Source organism: Thermochaetoides thermophila (genome assembly GCF_000221225.1).
Source record: "Thermochaetoides thermophila DSM 1495 unplaced genomic scaffold scf7180000011821, whole genome shotgun sequence".
NCBI lineage: Eukaryota > Fungi > Ascomycota > Sordariomycetes > Sordariales > Chaetomiaceae > Thermochaetoides > Thermochaetoides thermophila.
This window is the reverse complement of record NW_006383037.1, coordinates 1,192,039-1,215,520: the sequence shown is the minus strand read 5'-3', so window position 1 is coordinate 1,215,520 and position 23,482 is coordinate 1,192,039. Positions and strand designations below refer to the sequence as shown.

At 51.7% G+C, this 23,482-nt stretch overlaps 6 protein-coding genes and 1 non-coding gene across 7 annotated transcripts; 3 read left to right on the top strand and 4 right to left on the bottom strand.

Moving 5' to 3' along the window:
* Window positions 1-395: 395 nt before the first annotated feature.
* Window positions 396-1,767, top strand: CTHT_0062460 (uncharacterized protein; the record flags this gene model as incomplete). Its single annotated transcript, XM_006696497.1, has 8 exons — window positions 396-667; window positions 734-744; window positions 805-828; window positions 893-918; window positions 1,173-1,298; window positions 1,353-1,363; window positions 1,424-1,449; window positions 1,640-1,767. The coding sequence occupies 8 exons, from the start codon at window positions 396-398 to the stop codon at window positions 1,765-1,767; spliced, it is 624 nt and encodes a 207-aa protein (XP_006696560.1).
* A 457-nt stretch (window positions 1,768-2,224) lies between these two features.
* Window positions 2,225-2,312, top strand: CTHT_0062450. The gene is given in 2 exon segments: window positions 2,225-2,263; window positions 2,275-2,312. It is a non-coding gene; the product is annotated as a tRNA-Lys (tRNA).
* Window positions 2,313-2,872: 560 nt separating this feature from the next.
* Window positions 2,873-4,784, bottom strand: CTHT_0062440 (amidophosphoribosyltransferase-like protein; the record flags this gene model as incomplete). The annotated part of the gene is made up of 4 exons (XM_006696496.1): window positions 2,873-2,909; window positions 2,966-3,414; window positions 3,478-4,461; window positions 4,524-4,784. 4 exons carry the CDS (start codon window positions 4,782-4,784, stop codon window positions 2,873-2,875), a joined length of 1,731 nt encoding a protein of 576 aa, XP_006696559.1.
* A 2,249-nt stretch (window positions 4,785-7,033) lies between these two features.
* CTHT_0062430 (alpha,alpha-trehalase (alpha,alpha-trehalose glucohydrolase)-like protein) lies at window positions 7,034-9,555 on the bottom strand (the record flags this gene model as incomplete). The annotated part of the gene is made up of 5 exons (XM_006696495.1): window positions 7,034-7,181; window positions 7,239-8,980; window positions 9,045-9,169; window positions 9,234-9,300; window positions 9,367-9,555. The coding sequence occupies 5 exons, from the start codon at window positions 9,553-9,555 to the stop codon at window positions 7,034-7,036; spliced, it is 2,271 nt and encodes a 756-aa protein (XP_006696558.1).
* Window positions 9,556-11,929: 2,374 nt separating this feature from the next.
* On the bottom strand, window positions 11,930-14,017 carry CTHT_0062420 (uncharacterized protein; the record flags this gene model as incomplete). Its single annotated transcript, XM_006696494.1, has 3 exons — window positions 11,930-12,910; window positions 12,986-13,931; window positions 13,986-14,017. 3 exons carry the CDS (start codon window positions 14,015-14,017, stop codon window positions 11,930-11,932), a joined length of 1,959 nt encoding a protein of 652 aa, XP_006696557.1.
* A 914-nt stretch (window positions 14,018-14,931) lies between these two features.
* Window positions 14,932-16,995, bottom strand: CTHT_0062410 (uncharacterized protein; the record flags this gene model as incomplete). The annotated part of the gene is made up of 4 exons (XM_006696493.1): window positions 14,932-15,910; window positions 15,972-16,105; window positions 16,167-16,200; window positions 16,256-16,995. 4 exons carry the CDS (start codon window positions 16,993-16,995, stop codon window positions 14,932-14,934), a joined length of 1,887 nt encoding a protein of 628 aa, XP_006696556.1.
* A 3,417-nt stretch (window positions 16,996-20,412) lies between these two features.
* Window positions 20,413-22,339, top strand: CTHT_0062400 (peptide transporter-like protein; the record flags this gene model as incomplete). Its single annotated transcript, XM_006696492.1, has 3 exons — window positions 20,413-21,481; window positions 21,539-21,619; window positions 21,669-22,339. 3 exons carry the CDS (start codon window positions 20,413-20,415, stop codon window positions 22,337-22,339), a joined length of 1,821 nt encoding a protein of 606 aa, XP_006696555.1.
* Window positions 22,340-23,482: the final 1,143 nt, after the last annotated feature.

Here is a 23,482-nt window from a genome sequence, read left to right as displayed (position 1 = left end):
ATGACGGGATCTAGATTGGATAGTAAGACTAAGGCCAACCGTCGCCGAGGCTAACCTTTTTGCCGCTTCCAATAACAGTCCTATATCTTGGTTGCTGCCGACTCACAACCCGAGTCTTAACATTCTTGTGTCTCGTCGCATAGAAACGTCTTGAGGACAGGTCCTTGTTTTTTCTTCCATAATGGTCCAGTCCGTATCCAATGAACATCAAAGCGATTACGCAGAGAGCCAGGCCAATGCCATCGCGTCGCTTGTAGCGGCACGCAAAGATGGAAAGAAGCACCTCCTGTTGGCGTATGATTCGACTCAGCTCTTTTTCTTTTGAAACAATACACTGACGTCCAGTCAAGGGCATCCGGCTCCGTAGCCACTATCAAGAGCAAGTGAACCTGCCAATGGTCCTCCTCCAGTGTATCCGCTTTCGTGTCCTGACCTATCACTGCCTTCCAGTCCCTGTCATCGTCCAAGCCCTGGCGAAGTATAAGGGTGTTCTCTCCATCCGGATCGTTTTAACCGAATCGGCCACACACTTTCTGGCTGGCCAAAGCCCAGAACAGCCTACAGTCTTGTCTCTTTTGCACCTGCCAAATGTCGATGCCGTCTACCGAGACCAAGACGAATGGGGTCCTCAACCATGGAAGCGCGGCGCAAACATCCTCCATATCGAGTGAGTCAAAGTTTACCGCATCCTCTGACTCCAGCAGACTGCTGACATGTGTATCTCCTGCAATAGGTTGAGGAGATGTATGTCAAACAATGTCACGTAGTTCACTCCCTGACGTCTGCTAACATATGATGGAACAGGGGCCGACTTGATGGTAGTAGCGCGTATGCCACTCTCCTACATGTTTCCCGGAGGCATATGCATAAGAAGCGGCTAACGAAACAACAGCCCTCAGCGCCAATACGCTAGCCAAGGTATGTGACTGCTCTTTTGTTGAAGTCATGGACTCCTTCTCACGCGACTGCCCTGTTTAGATTGTAAATGGAATGTCCGATAATTTGTTGACCTCGATCATTCGTGCTTGGGACACAGATGCTAGCATTGATATGAAGAAAAAGATCATCTTGGTGGCGCCAGCTATGAACACAGTAAATCCCATCTCCCTCTCTTCTCCAACCCTCGTGTTAGATTATCGTTCTTTTGCTCAGGGGCTAACGCATGTTTCCAGGCCATGTGGCGACACCCAATCACTGAGAAACAGATGCGTGTCCTTGAGCAAGACTGGGGCGTAAAGGAAGACGTCCATATTGCAGGCCGCACGAGGGCGATTATGGGGTGGTTTGAGGTTCTTAAGGTAAGTAAAGGTTACCAGTCGCTCTTGGACACTTGACTGACATCGCTGTTACAGCCAATCAGCAAGTACGATTAATTCCCAGTTATTGTTGATCGTCGCTTGTATTACTGACATGCCTCTTGCAGAACGTTAGCTTGTGGGGACACTGGAGGTATGCTTACTATGGACCTGTTTCCCGCTCCCGACATTTTGTATGCTAACCAACCCATCCAACTTTCAGATGGTAGGTCATCTGAGCTATGTTTCGCTTGTCCTGGCCGACTTCTGTTTTCTGTGCTTCCCAGGATCACCACCAGGCCTCGCACACGCCAAGCTTCAAGGCTGACTCATTTCCCACCCAGGTGCAATGGCCTCGGTAGATACCATCTGCGAGGCTATCGAGCAAAGATTGGAACTGAATGACGCTTTGGAGGCGAAAACCATGGAGGATGAAGAACAACGTCGGGCGCAGGCATTAGCCAATGAGTGAACTCGAGATGCCATCTTGCCGCGACGAATAAGATGTAAGACGTTTGGCAGACAACAATATTGGAAGCCCGTTTCCGGATGAGAAGATTTCGCAGTTTCCGGCAATTGCCTTACCTGATGGATACGTATCTCTGTAGTAAAATAACGGTGCAGCTGAAGGAAACATGTCTCACGCAAAGGGATCAAAACTGTCCTGGTTAAGAAAAGAGTTATTCTCTTATTTTTGGATCTTCATGGATTTTCGATTCTTATGTTGCAGCCCCCTGAGGCCGGCAACATGATCGTATTCCCCACTCAAAAACTGTCTACGCAGTTTGCTAGCCCATGGAAGTAGCATTGTCTGTAAGTCAAAAATAATGCCAACCGTAGAGTGCCTGATAGAGAGTGGCTTGGAAGTCTAGCCTGAGCCGTACTTAGTACACAGTGAAGTACCATCTACTAACAATCTAATAGCCGGTGCCCGGTTAGCTCAATCGGTAGAGCGTGAGACTCTTAAGGAATCTCCGTCCAATCTCAAGGTTGCGGGTTCGACCCCCGCATCGGGCTCAATTCCCGATCAGCGATTGTGTAATCACTGACTTTTTTATGTCCCCCATTTGGAAATGGCGGCATTGCTTCGATGCTATTGTTCCTGAGTAACGTCATGCTTGACCCTGTCCATCCGTGAAGTCTATAATGTCGGGCTTTTACTGTCGAGCTACGTTTGCACCCCACATAAATCTTGTCCGTCAAAAGTCGATGTAATTTAACGATTCGTGGCCTTATTTACGACATTACTTTTTCGACTTGTTCAGCATCTACAAAAACACGCTACCTAATGCAACAACAAATCACAGAGTAGACACCACAAACAATCATCCGCCCAACCCTCACCTAAAAGCAGAACATCGGAAGAACCTCTCCTCATCACACGTTGCACTCTGAGGCTTTCTTTCCCAGATCCAGGGATCTATGATGTATCCCACCGTAAGTCGTGCAACATGAAGCAAACACTACACCACCCATCCAGATCTATGGTCGTTGGTGTCTGTTTATACACAACATGCACATGTTGGTGTGAAGATGACCTTGCTCGGCCTACTGGTATTCAGAAGGAGGAAACAAGCTTAGTGGTTCATAGCCTCGTTGGCAATGTTGTGCAGGCTATAAAATTGGTCGTTAGCAAGGAACAATATCCCCGCAGCTAGGCATACGCATACCTGATGTCTTGTCGATTCAACACCACCGGCGGTTGCTCGCCGTTTTGCGCTCCACTAGGCGTAGCATCATCATCGCCATCCACAGCGACCCGCTTATTGCCATTGCCGCCCGCAACGTTGACTACACCACCATTGCCAACGAGTGTCTGAGAGCCAGGGGTAGCCTCCTCGGCCATCTTGCGCTTCTTGCCGCGAACCTCGTTCAGGTGCTCAAAGTAGCCCTCGGGTACCTCGGTCTTGTATTCGCCGCAGAACACGCCGACTTCAAAATCGTTGACGACGGGGACCTTGCTGTCGGCCGGGGGCTTGGGAAGGACGGCGAAACAGGCCTGCTTCAGGTCCTCCAGGTCTTGGTAGATGACCTCGTCGGCGTTAATGTGCCGAGCGATATCCTGCCGGCTCTTCTCGTGGGCGATGAGCTCGGCCGGGGTGGCGAGATCGATGCCGTACTGAGAATGGGACGAAGCGGTTAGCTTGATATTCCAGAGAAGAGCAAGGAGATGGTGACTCACGATATGAGGGTGCTTAATGGGCGGAGCACAGCTGGCGAATATGACCTTGCGGGCGCCAGCCTCGCGAGCCATGCTGACAATCTCGCGGCTGGTGGTGCCACGAACAATGGAGTCGTCCACAAGGCAGACCACACGATCCTTGAACTCGGACTCCATGGCGCTCAGCTTGCGGCGCACGCTCTTTTGGCGGGCCTTCTGGCCCGGTAGGATAAAGGTGCGGTAAACGTAACGGTTTTTGATGAAGCCGTTCGAGAAGGGCTTGCCCAGGCGCTCTGACACAACAGCGGCTGCAGTGTTGCTGGTCTCAGGCACGGGGATGATGACATCGATCTCCTTGAGACCCTCCTCTCCCAGAACCGAGCGAATCTTGTCGGCAAGCTTGGCGCCCATATTTTGACGGCTGCTGTTGACTGAAATGCCGTCCATGACCGTGTCCGGGCGGGCGAAGTAGACATACTCGAAGATGTCGGGCGCATAGCTCTTCGCCGGGGTGACCTGGTGGAACTGGGGCTTGCCGCCCTTCTGGATAAAGACGGCCTCACCTGGCAGAATGTCGCGGAAGTTCTTGAACCCCAGCTGGCGGAGAGCGATACTCTCAGAGGCCAACATGTAGTCGATCCCTCCATCGATAGTCGCGGACGGGCGGCTGCCCATGATCAGGGGGCGAATGCCATACTGATCACGGAAAGCCAAAATGCCAAAACCAGCGATCATGGCCGTCACAGCCCAGGCGCCCTGGCAGCGCTCGTACGTCTCAACTAGGGCGCTGAAGATGTCGTCGGTGTTGACACGGGCCTTACCCGTGTTGTTGAGGGCATTGGCGAATACGTTCAGCATCAGCTCGCTGTCTGAGTCTGTGTTGACGTGACGGTGCGCTTCCTTGTCCAGGAAGTTGCGCAAGGCTGGGGCATTGATCAAGTTGCCATTGTGGGCAAAGCAGATGCCATAGGGGGAATTAACGTAGAAGGGCTGACTCTCAGCGCTCTATATGGAGAGTTAGATTGATAACCAGACAACATGGGCGAACAGGCAGAGGGGCAACATACCGAGCTGGTGCCAGCAGTGGGATACCGCAAATGGGCAATGCCCATGTATCCGGGAAGGTCGCCGATTCGCTTGCCATCCTCAAAGACCTTGGAGGCCATGCCATTGCCCTTGCACTGGAATATCCTACCGCCAGCAGCACAGGTGGCGATACCGCAAGCATCCTGACCACGATGCTGCAGATAGTACAGGCTTTCGTGAAGATCGACGGCCGCATCAATGGCCGTTGAGTCGGCAAGAATCAGACCGATGATTCCGCACATGTTTGCTGATGCTATCCGATGTGTTTGTTACAGTGATCGATCAGGAAGTAGGTCGCGTGGTTGTCCGAAGCACCTGACGCTGAGACCGAAGGAAGGAGTTTACCACGAGGGACTCTTGGGTGATGTTCGCAATTGGCCGAACAAGATCAAGTACCACACAACTTCTCGGCCTTCAAAAGCCAATTATCCAGCTGCAGGTCCGGTCAGGTCAGGCTAAGGCCAGTCAGTCGATCTGCTAAAAGCAGAAGCAATCGATCTAGTTCGAAAGTAAAAGCTGCCGGCGCAGTGTTTCGGACCAATGCCGAAGTCGGGCTATCGCCATGTAATGGCCAGTCTTGCCCACGCAGAACCACTTCACACAAGGCAACCGGATAACGAATTGAGAGGCAAGGAACAAGGATATTTCCCTTGGCACACAATTAAGGACCCGTGGCAAAAGGCTAACTCAGTGATGTTGCCGTCTTGACCGTTGACTGCTCAGCGGGTGCGTGTGCGCCGCGTGAGATCTGCTCGACGGGCCCCACCAATGGAAGGGGCGGGATAAAAAAAATCTTAGATCTTATCGCCGTGGCAGGATTGCCAGAGGCAAGAGAAAACTTGGGGAAATAAGCAGGCGGTCTTGAAGGTGGTGACAGAAGCTAAAGAAAGCAGATCCCCTTATTGCATCCATTTTCCCAAGAGTTAAGCATCTAGGGGAAATGCGCGGGATTAATCAGTGTCATGGTGAGCCTCTTTTTTAACTTTCTCAAAACTCCAGATTAGAGATAGCGCCTATACTGTACGGCATCCAGCGGCTGCCAACGGCTACCCCCCATGCCTCCTAAGACAGGAAAGAGGTCCCTACTGAGAACCGCAGCGGCAGCTATCCGACTGTCACCATCCAATCCCTTACCGTCGTTGAGGGGAAATTTTTTTCTCTCTCCAGTGGGGTCACATCAATGCGGCGGGGCAATTCGAAAAAATGATGCGGGGCAGACGGCAAACAGGTGCGCGGTTCGCATGCCGAGAAATCAAGATTTAACTTGGCACTGCGATGTCATTGGTTCCGGCCCTTCGGTTGCGGTGAACCCGCAGAACCATCGAGACTCGAATCCCCAGACCCGCAGATGGATGAAGAGCTTGTGACCTGTGCCGGATGTATGGAAACATCTCGTGGCGAACAAAGCTGGCAAGGCTGTGATGCCTACCTATTTTAACATCTCTAGTCATCACTGGTTGTGAGGACTGTGCGATAGATCTCGCTGGTTTTCAAACAACCCTTGATCAAGGCTCACTTGGGATGGACAAGCAACTTGGCGAAGGGCACCTGGTACGGAGTAGTGCATACAGTCGGTTCTGTACCACAAGCTCCATCACTGACCCTACGTAGGCCCCAGCGTGTTACAGAAATGATAAAACTAACAAAATGCTAAAACACTTCCTACAGACAAGCCAACAGTACACGAGAATAACCATTACATAAACCGTCATTTTTCGGCAAACTTGGAGGTCGGCAGTGAAAGCTGCGTGAACACTCAACCCATCCATTCGTACCAATGGACCAATGTCTACCCCGATAGATAGAATGAGCTGGAGCTATCTCCTCTCACCAGATTAGCCCCTCCTCACAATGTTTGAGGATCCCTGTGTGATTCCCTTTTCCTTTTATCCAGCCTAGGTAGGTAGTTAGTAAGGTGGGACAGGAAGCAAGTACAATTCTTCCATTAACTCTCCTCACCCTCCCTTAACCTGGAGTATCCCCGAGCCTTGTTATCACCTTGCTATACTCAATTCTTTTATGTCCGCTCTAGCCGAGCAAGCGCCCTCTAATGAGCCCCAATAACCGGGAGCCTTAACCACCCAGGCCATCCTGGACCCATGATCGCCATATCCCATGCAAGCCAGTCTAGCCACCTGACTTTGATCAAGCTGAAATGCTGAAATTATCTGCTCCTTCAGCTCATGTTGCAGTCAGAATCAACCTTCTCCGCCACCCAAGCATCCATTTGTATGTACCTCAATCAAATGCCCAATACCTCAACGCCCAAGTCCTGGGAGCAGAGTGCATCCTACTTCATGGTGTATCACAATCTCAGCTAAGTAGTGTAACCCATGAGCCAAATGCCAAAGATCCCACTAACCCTTTCCCTAGTGTTCAATGAACAAAATTGATGCAGAGGCTTTAACCGCACACACGTTATGTAACAAGAGCGAGGCCGTGGATGGGCCGGAAAATCATCCACCCTGATCGGGGAATGGTCTTTGAGTAATCAAACCATCTCAGAAAGGGTCTTGGCTTGATTCTCTTGAACTGCTTTAATGAAGGTGTCATAGGGTGTCAGCGTGCCAAGAGCACGGCGCATATGGGCATTAATGATCTGAAGGCCATAGATGTAGCTGGCATTGACCCATCCAAAGCTGCAGGAATAGTTAGTCGCCATTCTCGAAGCCTCAAAAATCGGAAAAGACACTTACCCTTCCTTGGCAACACCCTTAAAGTCAAGACCTTGGTTTCCATACTCAGCATCAACCCGGTGAGGGTCAATGGGCCGAGTGACATCATACTTCTCAACCACAACGCCATTGAAATCCACGAATGCCTTGGTGATCATGAAGAGCCACTTGTAAGCTAGTCGCTCAGCCTCCTCTGTGAAAGAGTACCGGTACAAGCCAGTCCAGGCCAGCATTTGCTGAGGCGCCCAGCCATATGGGTAATCCCACTGGCGGTTGGGGCGATCAAGACCGACCTCACCACGCGACTCCTTTGTTCCAGAGAGCAGGCCACCAAAGGCCTCAAACCGCGGAAGCGCTTTGGTCACCATGGCCGCCGCCTGCTTGGGGCTGCTTACGCCTGCCCAAAGCGCCCAGAAGGTTGTCGCGCTCTCGTACGTGCACTGTTTCCGCTTGACCGTATCATAGTCAAAATACATTCCCTCTTGCTCGTTCCACAAGTACTTGTCAATGGCAAGCTTGCGGCGCTTGGCCCGACGATCCCAGATGGCAGACGTCTCAACGTGGCCAGGCTTCAGGTTGGGAGGGCACCACTCAGCAGGAATTTCGAGCCGATCGTTGAACACATTGCGAATGGTGCGAGCAATGTCGGTTTCATACTTGAAGAGCAGTGAGTTGAGATCGATCGTGGCCAGGTTGGCGCAGACACCCTCAAAGCGATATGTCGTGTCATGGCCAGACTCACGGACCGCGCGATCATGCATGAAGTATTCATCCAGCTCTGGCTCTTTGATCCTACCGTAGTTGTAAGCATCCACAAACTCCTTGAACGTCATGTTGTGCTTCTTAACGTAAGGCTCCAGAATGTGGACGAAGTGGCCCGCCTCTGTCTCGGGGGGGACGCCGAGACCCTCAGGCCTATACCTGGAAAGGCCAGTAACAGGGTCGAGGCGGGGCTCAGCCGTCCAAACGCTGTAATACTCCTTGATGGCTGCAAGAAAAGCAGTCTTGAGGAAGTCAAGGGCGCCTTCCTCATGCTTAATCTTGTCGTAGACACGGAGGGCCATGTCTGTTAAGAAGGGGGGCTGGGACCGGCAGAGATAGTAAGAGCGAGTCGCGTTCAAAATCTTTCCGTAGTGCTTGATGCAGAAGCAGAAGTTCAACACCATTGACTTAGCAAGATCGACTTTTCCGTGGACAAGCAGGCCGAGAGATTCCATGTAGCTGTCCCAGCCATACAGCTCATTGAAGCGGCCTCCGGGGACGACGAAAGGCCGACCTCGGAGTGTCTTCTCTCCCGTTTTGGGATCAATGACCTCCTCCATGTCAACCGCCAAGAGACCAGGCTTTGCGTTCATGTCTCGGACGAGCTCAGGAGTGATCTTTTCGGGAAGCATCTGAACATCGAGGCGAATTTCGGGTCTCTCCTCGGCCAATTTCTTGTAATATTCGTACTGTTCAGGGCAACCATGAGGGATGTAGATGCGAGGGCGGGGGTCGTCTGTCCAATCCTTCGGATCACGGGCAGCAATCTCGATGCTAGAAGCGTCGATGCGGCGGGTCAAGCCTTCCCAGAAGTGGTCGCGAATCATTCGAGAGAGCCGGTTCACCGGGTTTTCGTTCAGTCTCGCCTCATCGAGAATGATCTGCTTACGGCCGTACTCTTTGGCGAGCGACAACTCCTGGAGGAGATTGGAAAGCATGTAGGTGCCGCGGATGTCAAAGCGGTTGTAGCCATTCGAGGCAGCAGTACGAAGGGTCAACACCTGGAGAGTTGTTCCGTTAGTCTCTCTCACGTTCTGGCTCTGTCTCCAATAACTTTCTCCTCACTTTCGGCCCGTTGTCCTCGATTGTAATTTGCATGTTTTGATCGGTATCCTCCATTTTGAGGAGGCTTTCGAGGGTTGGCTCGACCCAGATGAGAAATTTACGGCCATGAGGAAGGGTTGACTCGTCTTCACCAAGCAATTGTCAGCACTCAAGATATGCGTCAGTTCAAGAAAATCGAGTCGGTCATACCATGGCTGCCTCGTCTGTAAGGTTCATGGAGATGCAGTCTCTCAAACTGCTTGAGTAGTAAACTGTTCTGAAACGGGAAATTGTTCAATTAGCAGCTGACAGAAAGCCAAGTTCTGTTCCAATTCCTGCTTACCTGAGAATAAGTGCGGGTCCGGGGACCGGCCCTGTGGTTCCTGTGCCGCTCCTCGCTCGTATAGTAGGTGCGTGCATCATCATAGACATTATAATCATCAGTTGACCCGCGCGAGCGAGGGGGTACCGGGTTGATCGGGTTTGCCGGGTTGGTCGGACCCGCGAGGTGGTGATCTTGATTGACAGGCATTGTAATCGTTCCCGCTATGCGGCAGCTGACAGGATGAAGTGTTCGAGACAAGGTCCGGACTCTTAGAGGTGATGCAATGGTAACACGAAGTGCTGAGAGCTGCTGTTAATTTCGACAATCGTAGTGAGTCCAGTGCTCGCGAACAAAGTCGGTTGGCCGAGGTCGCCTTAATTGTTGGGTAAGAGGGGCAACGATTGGGTGATGGATGGAGGGAACAGCGAGGAAGTTAAGAGCTATAGCAGGCAAAGACAGGTTTGCGTGTCGTTTTAATGCTGTCTCACAATAGATCTCCGTCTTTGTCGCCGGCCACAGATATGGACAGCCAGTCACGGGCACGGTGATGGGGGTGAACGGTTGTAATGATGGGCAAGGGGGGTTTGGGTACCTTTATGGACGGATTTGGGTGACGCGATCACGCGGACCCAAAAGCAAAGAAAGGGCAAAGCAGAGGGAACCCCCCAACTGCACACTCGGGAAATAGCGAAGGTCCGGCTGGGAACAGCGAGATCCGCAAGAGATAGGTTTTGCTTGCCTCACTCGACTCGGTGGTTCCTGTGTGGACACACCACAAGCACACTTGTCTGCGATGTTGGGATTTGCAAGCTTTGGTTGTTTTAAGGACAGAAGAGCTGCCTGGGCCAGCTGATTCCTTCCTGCACACAGCCCACTCTCTGCTTAGCTGGGACCTGTAAGACCTGGCAAGCCCAACCCTTTTGACGGTCGCCACAGACTGGGCCGATATCGCTGCAGCTGAACTTCAGGACACACGAAGCAAGCGTCGACGGACAGATTTTTGTAGCGGAGGTCGTGGTGAGACGCGATTTCGAAGTAGAAACTCGTGTTCTGGGCCGTGGCGGTGGTGGTAATTTCAATGAGAGCTTGCAGCAAACACAGCTTTTCTGTAGTGGAGATGTTACAAGTGGCAAACTGGTGTAAGCCGTTAGGAACCAACCGCGACTGCGCACAAGCTGACTATAGCTTGCTTTTTGGTTTCAGGCAACGCACTTGTTTACTGGCATGTCCAACTATCCAAGACGGTCCGACAGCTGATAACTATAACTTTTTCTCACTCCTTCCCTCGGCTTTAAAGAGAACGATCGGCTCCCTAACAAGACCCCTGTTCAAACACTTGCACCGAAAGTCCACAACATGCCCAACGTTGGGTCGCAACCAAGCTCCCCAGTGTCGTCACTGTCAACAAGGGGCTTCTCTTTGCGAGAGCGGGCCACTGCTGCGGGATGTGGACCAGATGAATGCAGCACTCGGATCCACTATGACGATCTCTGATGTTTGGGCTTTTACGCATATTAGAAGCATTAAAAATCAGGCACCAAAGACTTGATATTTCTGTAGCCCAAGAAGAGTATGACAGAATTGCCTCAAACAACATTCTCCAAGACAAAACGCTTCTCAGGAGTTTGTCGAGGAAGAGTTACCAAATCCGGTATCCAAGGTCTACTGTGTAAGTGCAAGCCGCGACCGGGCGCTTTGCCAATTTGGCAGCTCTAATTTCACATTCCAGTAATGTTAGGTATACTTACGCAGATACATATCAAATGACAGAATAGGCCATTGAAATGATCATTTTTGAGCTCATCCATTGACTGTCAGCCATTTTCAACTTCATGATGCCAATCTGGTGACATCCAAATCCTGCTTTTACGACCCAGAAGTCTAGGCACCGAGTTCGAAAAAGCTCAAATTAGCACAGAGCTGGGAACCTCCAAGGCGGTGAGATAGCTTACAGACTCCGGCACGTAACACAACTGTGCGCGCCGAACTTCTCTTCTCGAATCTCCCACTTCCACAGCCTTTTCGAGGTTCTTGAAGGGCACATGACCACTGTTCACGGCACCATCCGGGGGATGATCGGCTCTTGGCAACGCGCTTGGGTACCCCGGAACGTGGGGGGTGTGTGGTTCCGGGCCGGCTGCCTTGACCGGGACGGGGTTTAAGCTGTTGTGCAGGGCTGTGATCCTTTTTTTGGATTGGGTTTCCATCTCAGGGGAAACTTGCACAAACACTCCTCTCTGCACAAAGAGAGAGTTTTGAGCAGATCTGCTTCCTGTTTTCTCAACAGTTTTCAAGGAACCACGGTCAGTTAGGACTCAGCTTGGAACACTCATCTTAGTTATTCCCGTTGCTTACATCTAGCATAAGGGCGACATGAAAACTGGAATTCTTGGTCTCGTGACTTTTATCCATGACTTCTCCGAGTCTCATCCCCAGTTTGACCCCCATGTCTTACCAACAGTCATGACCAACAAATGCCTCAGCTAAACACCTAACACCTATTCCAATCTAATGAAAGGTTTGATAAGCAAAATAGTCTTTTCAGCAGCAGAGACAACAACATCAATGTGAAAACTGACCCTTACATCGGGTCATTCGGATGTTCCCACTTGATCGGATGCAACAACATACTCCTCAAACACATCCTCCCTGTGCTCCCCGGCCTGCTCTCCTCCCCAATTCCACCACGGAGCTCACCGCCGCCACGGTTCCTGCTCCCTCCTAAACCGCCATCATCACCATCTTCATAGACCTCGGTCGTCCACACCCTGCCATCCACTTGCGCGTACCCCAACCACCTCCTCCACAACAGCCCCGCAAACTCGCTATGATAGTACCATGTCGTCCCCTTATGATTATGCTCATTCCTCAGTCCAAACGGACTCCCGGGCCCTGATGTGGTCTTCCCCCTTCCACCATTAAATGCCTGATCCACAGACGCCACATCCCACGCACGATCAACATACACTGGATGTGGCGCATACACGGCCTTCAGCCCGTGATGCAAAGCTACGGAGGCGGGAAACATCTCCACGAACATGGCATGGCCATGCCGGAAGGTTTCTTCGTGCATGACAGACAGCAGCCGGCGGCTAAGGCGCGAAGCTGTCACGATGGACGTCCGTCGTGGAGGTATGGGTAGGTCAAGAGGATAGCCAGTCACATCGGCTTCAAAGACCCAGCCGGAGGCATCCGGGTCGAAGAGGGGATTTAAGGTGATGAGATCTGCAGGTTCGCCAACGCCGCAACGGGAGAGAACGGGGTCGGGATCGGGCTGCAAGGCCGAAGGTTCGCAAGATGGTGGTAGAAAGGTGTTTCCAAGGGCCTCCGAACGAGTCGGTATGCGGCCAGGGAATTCAACAGACCCAAAGATAGGAACCTGGCCGCTGTTTATTGTTTCGTTGTGCACGAGACGAGTAAAGTTGACCCAGCTCCCATGGTAGGCAGGGATGTAGTACTTCGCAGCGCGCTCCCACATTTCGATCCTCGTTTGCTGGCGCGACCAGCGGTCAAGTCGGTCAAAGAGCTCGTAGTAGTGTCCGAGCCATCGCATATCCAGCTCCTAGTTCCAGAAGTGCGTGTACTCGGGGTGGTTCATGGCAAAATGCTGAAGGGCTAAGTATGCGCTTCGATAAACCCCATGGATGTCCGTTCCGCTAGGGTTACGAAAACTTGGACCGAACCGCACCGGATAGATAACACGCATCTGCGCCTCTGACCAGAGCGTACAAATATCATGGAATTCTGGCGGCACGAACCGATCTAAAATCTCCTGCACCGTATCTGGGTCCGCCCAGATGGGCTCGTGATCATCTCGGACGTGAAGCAATATGTGAACTGAATACTCCGCCCCTGAGCTAAGTGCTGCTTCTGAAATCATGGCGCGAACGTTGAGGACTGCATGTGCCGTCCACAAGTATCCAGTATATGCCCTAATGACAATTGCTGTTCGTGGTAGTGTTTCTCTTTCGGTGAGTTGGGAAGATGAAGGCCGTGGAGAGCGTGGTAGGTCTGACGGCTCATTTGAAAAGCTTGGTAGATGCTCGCCATGCTCGATCGCGTCGTGGAAACGGTGCTGGTTCGCTTGATGACATCGAGTTTGTGCGTCTCCCCAGTCGACTGCGCTGTAGTCAATCTTGCCCGTACTTTCCCATACTACCTCACTTCCTTCGTTCTCAGTGTCAAGGCCAGCTCCGAAACCTCCCTCCTCTATGGTGTAACCTAAGCCATAGGGTCCAAACCTTCCAAATCTATCAAAGCAGACATCATCCCTGAAGCCCAAAACTTCGTACGAACCGATGATATGTCGGGGTTGGCCTTGTACAACACCCGGGTAAGCGTAGATCGAGGGGACAGGGACCTTGCCATCTTTATCCAGGAAGCATTTTTCGACTTCATGGTACCGCAGCGTGTAGTCCACCGAATCATATGCCGGGAAAGGGTTGTATGGCGTAGGAGTAGGTAAGCCGGTATATGTGACGGTGAAGGGGAAATCTGCTCGTTCTTCAGATGATATAGGATATTCAGGTCTATACTCTCTGGGTGACACCAGAGCTTTGAGCCCAGTGAAGAATCCATTGAGGCTTCACTTAAGTTAGCAACCTTTCCATGTCTTCGGGAGAGGTGCTGCTACTCACTGCCCAAACGAGAGCCATTTCGGTATGTTCATGGCGTTTAATGGAGCCACAGCCTGGGTCGGCCCGGTTGTGATAATAAAAGTAGTTCCGGGCTGGTTATTACCCCCATTGGTTTCCACTGGAAGATGCTTCCCTTGGTTTGCATCATTTTGCAACTGAAGATTTCGAGTCAACCAGAACACATAGATCACTAGCACGACAAAAACAGACCACAACAAAAGTTTCCGGCAGAGCCGTGGCCCACAATAGACGGGTGTTCGAGGCCTTAACTGTCGAGTAGCAGTAAAACGACGGTTCTGGTCATTTTTCAGGATTCCTGGAGGACCGGTTTCCTGAGGTGCTTGGGCGCGGGGCATCACTCAAGCGCAAGAGGATCGCATTGACGCGGACAGCGCACAAACGAAAAGATATGGAAATCGGCTCGACGTTTTGGATGTTCCACGGAGCTTTTTCGGGTGAGTGTCGCATTTTTTAAACATTGATTGCTTGATTCGATGATGCGGCGCGTCCATCGCCAAGTGCACGGAAAGAGGACACCAGGACATCACCTGCCCACTTCCCATACCCACCATCGATATTGAAGAGGAATAGTTTGACCGAGTGAAGGCATGGGCAAGCTGATCTGAGCAGGTGCAATGGGCTGATCACCTGCAAATGTTGGGGCATCCTTTTCTTGCTTGTTAAGGCAGACTTCATGGGGACATGTAGGAGACCCCTCACAAATCACTCTCCGCTCTGATACCTGCGAGAGGAAAACGTTATCGGAAAGATACGACAAAGTTGGGTTCTCAGTAATTCTATACTGATTATCTACTATTAGAATCTGTTATCTATGGAAAGTTTATGCGAAGTCTAGTCGTATCCAATCATAGCTGGTAGTAAGCATCACTAAAACAGACGCTTCTCTCTCGTGGTTATACAAGAATTGCTCATCCCTCCGAAGTTTCTACTGCATATGTTTCCTCCTTGCCCTCCTCCTCTCGCGCCGCTTATTGTCTACCCATTGCTTCCAGTCATTGCCCCAACGGACAGTCGCTGCAATGCCTGCGCTACTGGCTATCAGAAACACCGCTGTAATAGTGGAAAACCACCCGACCCCGATACCTTCGACGGCCGGAAGCACACACGCGGTAGCGGCGCACGCAAACAAGTATCGTACAAAGTAGTTCCCAGCAATGACTTCAGCGCCCCTGCCCTGCATGACATCAAGACAGTATGTGTTAAGACTCGGGAAACAGAACAGCTGGGCAACTCCCTGCACAAAGAGTGTCACAACTGCGAGAGGAATCCCTCCAGCTTCCTTCTGCACACCCCATCCATACACCAACACACATCCGGGAATGATAACTCCCATGAAGGGCAGCGCAGAACGCAGGCGATCTTCAGGCACACGGACGCCTCCACGCTTTTTGATCCATCGCTTCACCACATGGTCTGCGTACCGGCCACCAATTAACGTGCCCACGAGGTATCCCGTTCCAGGAGCAAGGTAGAACAGGCCGGACTGCATCGGAGTCGTAAGGTTGAAGCGAGGGTTGAGAACGTAGCGGATAGGCGTCAGCAAGCCATACATGTTCCAGATGACGGCCGAGGAAGCGAGGCTTGCAAGGAGCAGGTTGGGGTAGACGAATAGACGCAGGACGCGGATGGGGTTGATGAGGGACCAGAGGATGCGGGCTTGTTGTCTGCGGCTGAAGCCTGCTAACTCATCGGCCCGGCGGTAATAGATAGTTTCGGGGAGCAAAGGGGTTAAGGTGAATAAGGCTGCAAGCCCTGATAGACCTGTTTGTAACCAGAAGATGACTCTCCAAGAAGTGTAGGTTACGATGATGCCGCCGATAAAGGGACCTAGAGCTGGACCGATCAGTGTCCCGGAGAGGAACCATCCCAAGGCCGTGGCGCGCTCTGTTGGACGATAGATATCTCTGGACTGTGTTAGTTCGGCCTTTCAATTCTACAAAGAGTGTAGGCGACGGTGGTACTGACCCTATACATGCTGACCCCACGAGGATAAAGGCGGTTCCTTCGAATGCCGTCAAAACTCGGAAGACAAAGAAAGCAGCTAGATTCGGGGCCAAGGCTGTCCCAATGCTGCATCCAAAGAAGAGCACGGCGGTGACCTGGTTAACCTGCTATGGTCAGCCTCTATATTTTTCTCAACGGCCGTTTGGCGAACCTTACCCTCCTCCTACCGTATACTTGACTTAAGGGACCCCTGTCCGAACGCAGTAAGCAGCAATAATCAGCAAGTAAATCAGGGGAACACTTACCAAACAACAGGACTAACTCCCATCATCAACATATAGATGGCGTTCACCACATTGACCACGCTACCTGTTGTCCCATACTCACTTGCTACCTCAGGGGTAGCCGCCAATACCGATGTACTGGACACAGGGGCCAGGAAAGAGCAGAAAGATAGCAAAGCCACCATGATAATTTTGCGATGTCGCGGGAAGCGGTCGTAGGCTGAGTCCGGAATTTCGGGGGGAGCTGAGAGCGTCGGTTCCAGGAGCAGGGGTGCAGGAGGATGGGGATCTGGAGGGACAGCATCGTCATCTTTGGCCCTGATCGTTATCGGATGATCACTGGCGTCGGCAGCCTGCTCTGGCGGTGATGGTGGAGGTGTGACGATGATCGCTCGATAAACTTCTGGCTGTGGTTGACCTTTCTCGAGGTCAAGCTCGGGCTTGCTGGTTGCAGAGATCACAGGAGCTGGCGCTGATATGGCGGTCGCTTGCTGAGAACCAAACTCTGAGGATGATGAGTACAAGCTTTGGTGGCGATCAGAGTTCCGGCTCCGACTCCGGGTTCGGGGCCGACTCTGACTCCTTTCCCGGGCTTGGCTTCCGTCTTTGCCCCAGTCTCGGGACAGACTAGGCGAGTCAGCGGAACCTCCTTTTCGGAAGGATGAAGAATCCACTGCAGGGTCTTGGCCTGGATGTTCGCCCTTGTCAAGGCCGGATATCTTGGAGTCTGCCTCTTGGCAACCTTCCGACGGTGTTGTCATGACTTGATCTCGGTGCGTCTGGCGTGTATTGCCGTCGGTTTCCACGAGCCGAGGGATCTCAAGTGGGCAAGGATAGGCTAAGCGGTGTTAATTAGGAGGAGGGCGAAATGAATATCGATGACTACACGGGAGATAGGTCGAGTCACAGCTTGAGACTTCAAGGATGATCTTGAGGGAGTGCTTGGCAGAGATATGCTTTGCAGATAAGAGATGTTGACTTTTTTTTTTTTTTTCGTTACGCTTCGGAAGGGGCGACTGCCGAGGTCCGTTTCCGGGTAGTGTCCTAGCCTATGGTGTTGCTAGTACGGTGTGTTAGACTCCAAATCTCCACATCGGATATCGACGTGCCGATCTATCAATGCCGCCTTTTTCGACAGAATCTCCTCTGCATCTTATATACTTCTTGGAGCTGTGATGACTTGAAGGTGAAGGTGTTGATACCCTCTGCATCTTATATACTTCTTGGAGCTGTGATGACTTGAAGGTGAAGGTGTTGATACTATTTACAACCTCTACGACTATCTGTTGGCTTTACTGGGCGGTTCCTTGCTCTCACCTTGTGTCCGGGGACTTCTCGGAACAGCGAGTATTACTCATAAGGGGGCAACATGACAACAGCTCTGGAATGGGCGTTTAAGCCAATGCCATCGGCTTCCCTGTTCATATGTCTAGGGATGGACACGTGTTGATGTCCTGGCTGTTCATCAAGGTCGGCGATGTCAATTGCCAAAGCACCACGAGACTCGGAACCCATGAGCTCGCCTTGCGTACTCTGTGGAGGAACAGATCTGTGAACAGCATCATGCCGCTTCCGACGCTTCCGCCGTTCTTAGAGAGCCAGCTGCCGACTGTAACACCCGGCAGGAACCCGAGTGGTCACGGACGGATACTACCCTGAGTCGGAAACGGGCGTTCCACTTTCGCGGTCCGGCCCCCGTGTGACGCTTCAAACCCGGGGATACCGGGGATATGAAACGTCTCTGGATCGTAATCAAGGCAACGCTCTCGGGGTTGAGATGTTCAGCAGGGACGTTGCAGGTGCTGGAGCGACCAAGCTTAGGGGCGCAAACCAACATGGGCTCGGAGTTTCACAGCAGCGACTTGTTTAGATTACCTGCTTGGAGCAATTGCCAGCATTCCTGATGATAGGGTCAGAAATCGGTCAATGAGTCCTTCAGCGGCTACCAGCTCTTCAGTGAGCGGTCAAGGATGAAAAGTCGGACTCGTAATTTGACCTAGGGGATCCACCACGCGAATCAAGCTCCAGGGCAAGAGCCGGTACGTAACTTACACAACACATGGTATAATACAGAGCTGGGGGTATTTCCCCAACTCGTGACGTCATAGGTGCACGGCTCAAAGGTGTTGGCTTTTGTCTCCAAAGGTTTGGTTGGTATCAGCATTTGGAGCTGAATGGCCTGTATGGATTACTCGTATAGTATGTTTCATGATGTGATTGTTGAATGTGTGGAAAGATGAGAATACTGTGATAGTTTGAGCAGAAAATTGATGCTGGAAGCTGGGCCTCGTTGAAATATCTCAATTTGGCAGGTGCATCAACAAGTTCAATCCTTCATCGATGCTCTTTGCTTTTTTGTTAGGTAAGGCCAAGTATTTGTAAACACCATTTTTGACCAAGGGGTTTGCTTCGTTCCACGTGCAGTCGACAACTCCGGTTTGAACATAAACCTCACTTTAAGAGTTTGGGGCTGAAGGATTAAAGCCTGAGATAGAAGAAGAGGTCCTTGAATGAAATGAAGCCATAGACAATCAGGCTCATACTAAGTTCAGCATAAGCGCGCAGGCTGCATTCTGATTTGCCAGAAGAATGTCGCAACATATCGCTGCAGCATCTAACGTCGTCAACCGCTGCGCAACCTCGGTCTGGGCAATCGAAACGGGAAAAAGATTCAACCAGGATGTTCCGGGTTACCACATCATTGGGCGACATGGTGGGCTGTCAGCCACAGACAGTGGGCCACTGTCAGACGAAGAGCACCAGCGACTGTTAAGGAAGGAGGGCAAGGACCTAAGCCGACGCAATGCGAGCATCGGAGACAGAGGGCAGTAGTTGCAGTTATCATCGACTGGAAGCCATTGGGTGCTCTTTGCATGGGCAGCTCATGCTTGGACATAGAAGCTGCTGATATCGCTTCCTTGTATGAACCTCAGAAATCCTCAAGAAGCCTTTTTTTTTTTTCAGAAACATTGAAGGGGTCAAATACGTCGTCCTAAAAACCAAAATAATTTTTCTAGACCGAAGGATGGTCCCACAGCTTTTCTGGAAATCGCACCAGCACGATCCAGCGATGGCGCGACGAAAATCCCACGGGGGCGGTTTCGGAGCGGCGCTCCCTAGCTTGTTGGAGCCCGGATCGCTCTGCCCGGTCATGACAGCCACGGTGTACTGGAGGATGGCCGGAGTCGTGAGCTTCAACCCCGGGGCAACGGCGGGGAGGAGATCGCCAAGCACGGCTTACCACATGGACAGGCACTATCGTGACTTATCATCGCTGTCGCCAAGCCTGGCGACAGCATGGGGAAGCATCCATTTTAGGAAGCTCAACTAACACGGGCTTTCCCAGGTCCACCCCAGCTTGCGACGCTGGCGATGGCCAAGCATTGCACCGTTCCGGGGCTATTGCAGGTCGAACGGCATGAGATGCCGGGGATTTTAGAGCCTAAAAGCTTCTTTTTCGACGGGACATGCCTAGCCACTTAGCCGTCCGGCAGTTTATGAACGCCATGCAGGAGACAAAGAGAGAGGCACCGTAGATCAGACAACGCTACCCTCAACCGTTAGCATTGTCGTCGTGGTCTTCAATGGAGCAAACTTCCATTCCCTATACTGTTTGTAAACAAATCCGAAAAAATATGCCCATTGCATGGTCGTCTTCGTCTTCCCCCCACAGCTGCCGGTTGGGAGGCTCTGGGCCCTGGGATGCAAGGACATCACTGGCCGGAAACAGCGGCACGCCATCCCCGCGTCCACTATCTCTTGGCACCCTTGATCCATCTTGGAAGGTGACAAGAGATCGAAGGACATTGGAGTCGTCCTCTTGCCAGAGCTGGACATTTGGCCCTGCTCGTGGTCGGGTCATCCCTCGTGCCAATCGGTCGCCAAACACTGCAGGCCCTTGATGTTTGTCGCAACAAGTGGATGCATTACACCATTGTTGGACCGTGGACGTTGCATGGGCACATGTGAGTCTGGACCTCTCCTCATGGTAGGCAGGTTGCGGCAGCTGCTGCGTGTGGAACGGAACTGTGTTTACGCGCCCGAGCACCATTATATTCTCCCGTCTCTCCCAGTCGTACTGCTTTTTCTGTCCTTCTCTTCTGCATGCCTGCGTAAGAAGCGACCATCTCCTCAACCCTGCGCCGATTGTCACAGCAAAAGGCATCCATCGCATTCCCATGGCGTCAGAACCGACCAAAGTCGCCACTGGCGACGATGTTCAAACCATCTCGAAGGAGAAGGATGCCGGTTTGGCCCATGTGCCCTCTCGTCCCGAAGATGATAAACTGGGAATTACGCCCGATGGCGGCGAACCGACTGAAGAAGAAATGCAGACGCTGCGTCGTGTTCCCGACAAGATTCCGCTGAACATCTACACTATCGCATTTATCGAGCTGTGCGAGCGATTCTCGTACTACGGTACCACTGCCGTATTTACCAACTTCATTCAACAGCCTCTCCCCCCCAACTCCTCGACCGGCGCCAGCGGTGACATCAACCATGGGCAAGCTGGTGCTCTTGGCCTTGGCCAGCGCACTGCCTTCTCCCTGACGACTTTCAACTCGTTCTGGCAGTATACAATGCCTCTGTTTGGTGCTTACGTTGCCGACTCTATTCTTGGCCGTTACCGAACCATCTGTACCGCCCTTCTTGTCGACATCATTGGCCATGTTCTCTTCATCATCTGCGGTCTCCCTCCTGTTATTAAGAACCCTAATGGCTCGCTTGCTGCTTTCTGCTTGGGTGTTATCCTGGTCGGTGTCGGTACCGGCGGTTTCAAGCCCAACGTCAACCCTCTGATTGTCGAGCAGCTTGACTTGGAAAAGATGGTGGTTCGAACGCTGCCCACTGGCGAGCGTGTGATTGTTGATCCTGCGACTACTGCCTCCCGTGTCTACCACTACTTCTATCTATTCATCAACATTGGCGCTCTGCTGGGCCAGCTCGCCATGGTCTACTGCGAGCACTATGTCGGCTTCTGGTTGTCTTTCACCCTGCCTACCATCCTGTTGTGCCTCTGTCCGCTTGTCATGCTCTGGGGCCGCCGCCGGTACCGTCGTGTCCCGCCTCAGCCGTCGACCCTCGGCAAGTCGTTCAAGCTGTTCTGGCTTGCCAATAAGGGCCGCTGGTCTCTCAATCCTGTAAAGACATGGAAGCAGCTACATGATGGAACCTTCTGGGAGAACGTCAAGCCCTCCAAGTTTGACGATGCTACCAGGCCTAAGTGGATGGATTTCAACGATGCTTGTGAGTTATACCAAAAGAAAAAAAAAAGAAGTGGATATCAGTGCTAATGTAGACTAGGGGTTGACGAGGTCCGCCGTGGCTTCAATGCCTGCGCTGTATTCCTGTGGTATCCTCTCTTTTGGATCTGCTACAACCAAAGTAAGGACTTTTGTCCCGATATCTATATGTAAAATACTAACTCTCTCAGTCAACAACAACCTCATATCCCAAGCTGCCACCATGCGTGTTGATGGTGTTCCAAACGACGTGTTGACCAACCTTAACCCCTTTGCTCTGATTATCATGATTCCCATCCTGGACACCGTCGTCTATCCTGCCCTCCGCAAGTTGCGTATCAACCCGACTCCTCTCAAGCGCATCACTGTCGGTTACTTCGTCGCTTCCGCCGCCATGATCTGGGCCTGCGTCATCCAATACTATATTTACAAGCGCTCTGAGTGCGGCCACTACGCCAACGACTGCGACCCCGTCAACATCAGCATGTGGGCTCAATCTGGCTCTTACATCCTAATCGCTTTCTCCGAGATCATGGCTTCCATTACCAGTCTCGAGTACGCCCACTCGAAGGCTCCAGCGAACATGCGTTCCATGGTCCAGTCAGTTGCGCTCTTTATGAACGCCATCTCGTCGGCCATCGGCTTCGCGCTGGCTCCCCTGGCCGACGACCCGAACCTGATCTGGAACTATGGCGTTGTCGCTGTTCTTGCTGCCATTGGTGGCACCATGTTCTGGATACAGTTCCGCCATCTTGATGAGCAGGAAGATGAGCTTAACATGCTTCCGACCGGCGAGTTTGGAAACCAGGCTGCTGCGGTACCGGTTGAGACCGTTAAGGAGTCGGACAAGAGCCAGGCTTAAAAAGAATTTGTTGTTCCTTAGCACTGTGTCCACGTAGAGAAGGCTCAAGCGTAGATGACGAGCCCTCGTGACACATATTGATAATCATATTTTACTCTAAGGTCTCGTTTTGATGAAATTGGGGTTTGTAAGAGTTTGGGTCAATACCAATTCCTTGATACCAACTATTTGTCTTGACGTCTGGCGGAACATGATAATATGTGTATGAAGGACAGGGATTTGCGTTACTATGGACAGGCAAAGGCAACATATCAAACTGTGTCTGGAGTGTGATACTTATAATATGTACTGTTTGCTTTACTTGACGGTTATATTCCATTTGAAGGTTCACGCCCATCATAATCAGCAGCCGGTGCGGCCGTAATTTGTAAACGTATCTTTCGAGCATGCACCCAGGTGTGCTCGTGATAACGGGGCGACTTCTGTAATTACTCCGAAACCAATGTTTGATTGCCATTGAATGAAGTGTAGCATGGCTGTTTAAGAAAGTAAATCAAGGTGTTTGATTGCAAGTAGAAGCTGAGTCGGTAGTTGATGATCAAATTGCCAAAGCACTCAGGATCTTTGCAACTGAGTGTGCTCTAAGTAGGACTTGTACCTTGTTGGAAGGGATGGGGGCAGAGTACAAGGCCTTCTGTTTCAATACAAGCGTGGGCAATTTGGTAATGTTGAAATTGGGAACTGGGAGGATAAAAAGGACCAGTAAGCAGGAAAGGGAAAGTGTTGGAAGCCAGACTCGAAAGTGGGTGACTTGCACATGAGCCACAGGTTGTGGTGATCCAGAAGGCAGGTACGGTGTGCGGCCAACCACCATGCAACCAGCTTTCGAATCCCGCTTCTGTGGGAGAGAGGGGTTAACGAGAAGGTTATAAAGTTGTCTATTGTGCCGTAAAGATGACCAGCAGGTCGTGAAGCATGAACTACCGCTGTTGTTGAGGGTGGCGCAGTCAGATGGCTCGTGAGGGCAACGACTTGCGAGGTTGAACTAACAACAACGCCTTGGTAATGGGCTCTGTTGATTTCTCTTATCATCTTTCTGCTTCTCTTTTCTGCCTCACTTCCTGCCAGCCAGCCAGTAGCACTAGCTCAGACCAAGGCTAATGATATATACCACAATCATTGAGCCGCCATAACATAAAGCGG